General features: G+C 59.2%; 1 protein-coding gene across 1 annotated transcript in view; it reads left to right on the forward strand.

Annotated features, from left to right (window-relative positions):
* Window positions 1-5,427, forward strand: part of NR2F6 (nuclear receptor subfamily 2 group F member 6) — a gene marked incomplete at its 5' end in the record, with an annotated part of 13,314 nt that continues 7,887 nt past the window's right edge. Inside the window, 2 exons of the mRNA XM_017879573.1 lie at window positions 1-230; window positions 4,385-4,479. Of these exons, the coding sequence (XP_017735062.1) occupies window positions 1-230; window positions 4,385-4,479 (325 nt within the window). The remainder of the gene's footprint in view (window positions 231-4,384; window positions 4,480-5,427) is intronic.

Below are 5,427 nucleotides of genomic sequence, written 5' to 3' on the forward strand. Positions count from 1 at the left end.
GGCGTGGGCAAGGCGGGCGGCTACCCGCGCGCGGCCGAGGACGACTCGGCCTCCCCCCCCGGTGCCGCCAGCGACGCCGAGCCGGGCGACGAGGAGCGGCCGGGGCTGCAGGTGGACTGCGTGGTGTGCGGGGACAAGTCGAGCGGCAAGCATTACGGTGTCTTCACCTGCGAGGGCTGCAAGAGCTTTTTCAAGCGGAGCATCCGCCGCAACCTCAGCTACACCTGCCGGTGAGCCCCCCCATCCGCGCGCCGCCGCCGTGCACCCCGCCCCGGCCTGGGGCGGGCCTCTGACCTGCTCGGTCACCTTGGGCCTGGCTCTGACCTTCCCTGGGCCTCCACTGCCCCCTCTGAGATAGGGGCACAGCACCCGCCTCCCGTATTCCATGGCTGGGATTGTGTATACAGTCGGCGCTGCATCATTGCAGGCTTCCCCCCATCAGGTGGTCCCTGGAGGCTTTTGCCCCAGTTACTTGCTTCTCCTTCCCCCCTCCTTTTCTCTGGGGAGGGGTCATCTCCGCGCTGGGGTGGGGGTAGGGGTGCTGTCAGGGGTGGCAGCCCAACCCCAGGGCACCCGTTCTCGGGGATCCCAGCGCGCGGGATGCCCTCGAGGGAATCGAACGTGGAACTTGGACCGTGGAGCTCGCAGCGTCCAGGGGCCATTGTCTGCGGCCGCGCGGATCGATACGGCGCGCCCTTGGGGTCAAATATCACTTCCAAAGTCGCTGTGGCTACGGAGGCGGCAGACGGAAGGAGGCTGGGGTGGCACGGGGCGGTCTTCTTCGAGTGAGGGGCCCAGCGTGGGGGTGGGGGTGGGAGTTGGCCTTGCCCATCCCGGGGAACCCCTCTGGGCTCACTCTGAGCCTTGGGTCACCGGAAATCGCCACTGGAAGGCCGGCAGGGCCACCGGAATTGACTGAAACGTCCCCCTCCCCCAGGGGTGGGTGCAGACCTGGGGCTCCTGGAAAAATCCCTTAAACTTTGGGTGTCTCTGAGACGGGCAGGGAGTGAAACGTTTCTGAGCAGGATCGCTGGGCTGTCCCAGGTCGGAGACCTTTCTGGCAGGGCGTGGCCTTTCTAGCTGTTCTGGCGGAAGGTCCCCAGGGAAAGCGATCGGGGTTGTCCAGCCCAGGAGTTCTTTTCTCACCGTTCCCGGGCAAGCATCCGATCTGTCCGTTTATAAGCCCCTACTCTGCACCCCAGGAACATACAGGGTGTCTGTAGAGCCGGTCTAGACGGTCTCATTTCCCAGCTGCACAAAACAGAGGCCCAAAGGCCCAGAAAGAGGTCCTGGTGCCTGCTTTGCGTTGGACATGGAGGGACCCTGCCCGAGTTGGGGCTTTCCAGGGGGGAACTGTGGGACCAGGTAGGGGACCGCTGAGTTCGGATCGGGGTGCCCCCAGGGAGAACGGCTAATGGAAGGCTTGTTGGCTGAGGCCATCAAATAGGGCCTCAGGTACCCGAGGGTGGAGTTTGACCCCAGGTCCCGGGTCAGGGCTGGCCTGGTGTGACCATGTGTGGCGGAGCTGCCTTGCTCCCTCCTCCAGCACAAACTGGGCCACTAGACTTTGGCCTCATTCTTGCTGCTGGAAAACCGCCTTCTCTCCCGTCATGTCTTTAGGGAGGGGAAGGGAGGGGGCTCAGGCAGTTTTGGGGTCCCAGGGACTTCCTGAGGGTGGGGTCAGGGAGCACCAGTTTCCGCGGGGATTGGGGGGCCCTTGCTTGGTGGCAGGTTTGTGCTATGTGAGTTGTGTGACCTGGTGAAGTTACCATTCCATTCTGAGCTTCAAATGGATTTAGCAGGGTCTCGCTGGGGCCCAGCCTGGGTGGTTTGATGCCAGCCCCTCCAGAGAGACCCCAGCTCCAAGTCTAGCTCCTGAGAAACCTCCAGTCTGGAGGAGACACAATGAGACAGATGCCCCAAGCCTGTGGGATCTGGGGTCCCAGGGAGACAGCAGAGGCTCTGCCTGGAGGAGGCTAGGGGACATGAACCTTGAAGCATGGAGTTGGCAGGTGGAAGAAAGGCCACAGGAGCATGCCAGTGTGTGGCCCAGACAAAACATTTAGTGGCAGACTGGGGGAGCTGTGCTGTAAGAGGGGACCGCGCAGCCATGGGAGAAGTCATAGCTAGGTGGGCCTGAAATGCTGGCTGAGGGTGATGGGGAGCCATGGAGGGTGTGTGAGCAGGGGAGGGCTCTGATCAAATTGGACTGGAGGCCAGAAGCTCAGGGAGGAAGCTGAGTTGGGCCACGGGGTTGGGCAAAAAAGCATGCACTCTTTAGGTGGGATAACAGGAAGAACTTAACTGCTTTCCTCCTTGGAGGGACGGATCTGTCCAAATTCTACAGCTGGAGAAGTTGATACAGAAGGTTCAGGGCCTCCCCTGAGGTCAGGGGCCCCTGAGCCGGGCCTCTCCCTGCCTGCAGGGCCGCCCCAGGCCAGGCTGTTTCCACCCGGCTGCCCTGGATCCTCCCACCATCCCGCGGCTGGGCTTTGTTCTGGTTCTGCCTGAGCTCCCTCTGCCCTAGTGGGGCCTCTTCCCAGGGGCTCAGCGGCTGGTGCTGCGGGACCCAGGCAGTGGTGGGGGTGTAGGGGAGGATGGGGGTGTTGGGGAGATGGGCACAGAGCCTCAGCTTTCCTAAGTTGGGTTCCCCGCCTGGGGTCTGGGTCTTGACACTGTCCTCCGTGAACCCCTCTGACCCAGTCCATCCCATATAGGGCGGTATCTGGCCTCCCATTTTCAGATGAGGAAACCAAGGCTCAGTGGGGCAGTCGCCACCTGAGGGGTGGGGCTGTGTGTCTGCAGCTGAGATTCATCTGGTTTTTGTTTTGCTTTTGAGAGGGAGTTTCACTCTTGTTGCACATGCTGGAGTGCAGTGGTGCGATTTCGGCTCACTGCAACCTCTGCCTCCTGGGTTCAAGCGGTTCTCCTGCCTCAGCCTCCCAAATAGCTGGAATTACAGGCATGTGCCACCACGCTTGGCTAATTTTGTATTTTTAGTAGAGACGGGTTTTCTCTATGTTGTTCAGGCTGGTCTTGAACTCCCAACCTCAGGTGATCCGCCTGCCTCGGCCTCCCAAAGTGCCAGGATTACAGGCATGAGCCACCGCACCCAGCCTTTTTTTTTTTTTTTTCTTTTTTCTTTTTTTTGAGGCAGAGTCTCACTCTGTCGCCCAGGCTGGAATGCAGTGGGTCAATCTTGGCTCACTGCAACCTCCACCTACCCAGTTCAAGCGATTCTCCTTCCTCAGCCTCCCAAGTAGCTGGGATTACAGGCATGCGCCACCACGCCCAGCTCGTTTTTGTATTTTTAGTAGAGATGGGGTTTCACCATGTTGGCCAGGCTGTTCTTGAACTGACTTCAGGTGATCCACCCTCCTCCGCCTCCCAAAGTGCTGGGATTACAGGCGTGAGCCACCACAGAGATGCATCTATTTAATTCCCTTAAGTGATGGTTCCACTCTGTGAATGTCTCTGCGTATCCCCTGGGTGTCCAGCTGGGACCCCACAGGTAGTCGCGCCAGGCCCAGGCCTTGGAGAGCCCCCAGCTCCTGGTGGCAAGAGACCAGGGGAGTCCAAGGGCATGGGCCAAGGGGAGAAGGTTCTGGGGACATTTGAAGAATAAGGCCTGGACCTTCCTGCCTGGGGCTGACCCAGGATGGGGAGCTCACCTTCTCTCAGGGTGGGGCCACCTGTCTCATCGCTGCAAGAGGCGATGGTATTCACTGAGGGCTGACCAGGAGAATCTCAAGCTTTCATAGGGGTTGGGTGGTCCTCCCAGAAGAGCACAGGAGTGGGACCTTCAGGGCGGAGGACCCGAGTGACTTTGTTTACTTACTCATTCATTGGTGTGGGCTTTGTGCGGGTGATAATGCAGGGGCCCCACAGACTACTAGCCTCTGGCCTGACCCCTAGTTAACTCACAAAGCCTAGCTTTCTGACCATGTCCTCTCTGCCTTCACATCATTTTGGGGACAATGACCCTGCTCAGCCTGACAGTGACCAAATAAAATGAAACCCTTTAGGCCTTCATATTTGTGTATTTCAGCCCTTTTGCTCTGGCTATACTCTGTCTCTGGGATCACCCCTCCAGTCACCTGGAGAACTCCTATTCATCCTTCAAAACCCAGTGCCAATGTGCCCTCCCTGGGGTGCTCATCTGCTTTTCCACAGATTCCGCTTCATCCATCACCACCCATCCAGGTTATCCTGTCTGCTTTGCAGACCTGCAGGCTGAGCTCCTGTACCCGTTCGAGGCTACCTCCCCAGTCTAGAGGGCCCCTACTCGTATTTCTGAGGGGCAGCCTCCAAAGGCAGCTCATAGGCTGGTTGGGGGAGGAGGACGTGGGGGTCTCAGGGAGCCCTGGCCTCTGTGTGCCCCCAGGTCCAACCGTGACTGCCAGATCGACCAGCACCACCGGAACCAGTGCCAGTACTGCCGTCTCAAGAAGTGCTTCCGGGTGGGCATGAGGAAGGAGGGTGAGTACGTGCTGGGGACACACTGGGGACGATCACAGCAGCTAGGGCTGGGTGAACAAACAGCTTCTTCCTCCCTTTTTCCCTCCCTTTCACAGGGGTCTGGGTGCCTCAGGGGGTGGGGCCCAGCGCCTGCTAACCTCATTACCACTGATCCCTTGATCCAGTGGGCTATGGTCTGGCCCTAGGCTGGAGGAATCCAATTAGGATCCCTGGCCCCCTGGTTGCTGCCGTGGAGCTGAAGAGGCCAGGGACGCCCCACAAGGGACTCTCCCCAGCCCCATTCTCTTGCAGGAGCTCCCCTCCCCAATTACCCCCGACTCCGGTCTCAGAGGCCAGTTCCCTGGCCCTGACACCTTGGTGACCTCTTGTCTGCTGGCGTGGCCACTGCTTTCTGAACAAGGATGTGTGTGTGTGTGTGTGTGTTTTTTTATTTGATTTGCTTCCCCTCCACCCTTCACCCATGCTTTTTGTTTGCCCAAGGCAGGAACTCTGCCTGATTAAGGCAAAGGGCAGCTTACCCTTTCTCCTGACCCAGGGCACTGGGAGCAAGAATGAGGCCCAGCTGTCTCTGCTCAGGGAACCTGGGTGGATGGGCGTATTCTGGGCCAGTGGGCCTAGAACTCTGCCAAACCCCCTTAGAATTCAAGTAGAACCCAGAGATTTCCACATGGATTTCTGGGGTTCAGGAATAGAATCTAGCCTATTGGTGGCTCACGCCTGTAATCCCAGCACTTTGGGAGGCCGAGGAGGGCGGATCACGAGGTCAGGAGATCGAGACCATCCTGGCTAACATGGTGAAACCCCGTCTCTACTAAAAATATAAAAAATTAGCCGGGCGTGGTGGCAGGCACCTGTAGTCCCAGCTACTCGGGAGGCTGAGGCAGGAGAATGGCGTGAACCTGGGAGGCGGAGCTTGCAGTGAGCCGACATCACGCCACTGCACTCCAG

The sequence above is a fragment of the Rhinopithecus bieti genome, unplaced genomic scaffold (assembly GCF_001698545.2).
Source record: "Rhinopithecus bieti isolate Rb0 unplaced genomic scaffold, ASM169854v2 scaffold_9899, whole genome shotgun sequence".
Taxonomy (NCBI): Eukaryota; Metazoa; Chordata; class Mammalia; order Primates; family Cercopithecidae; genus Rhinopithecus; species Rhinopithecus bieti.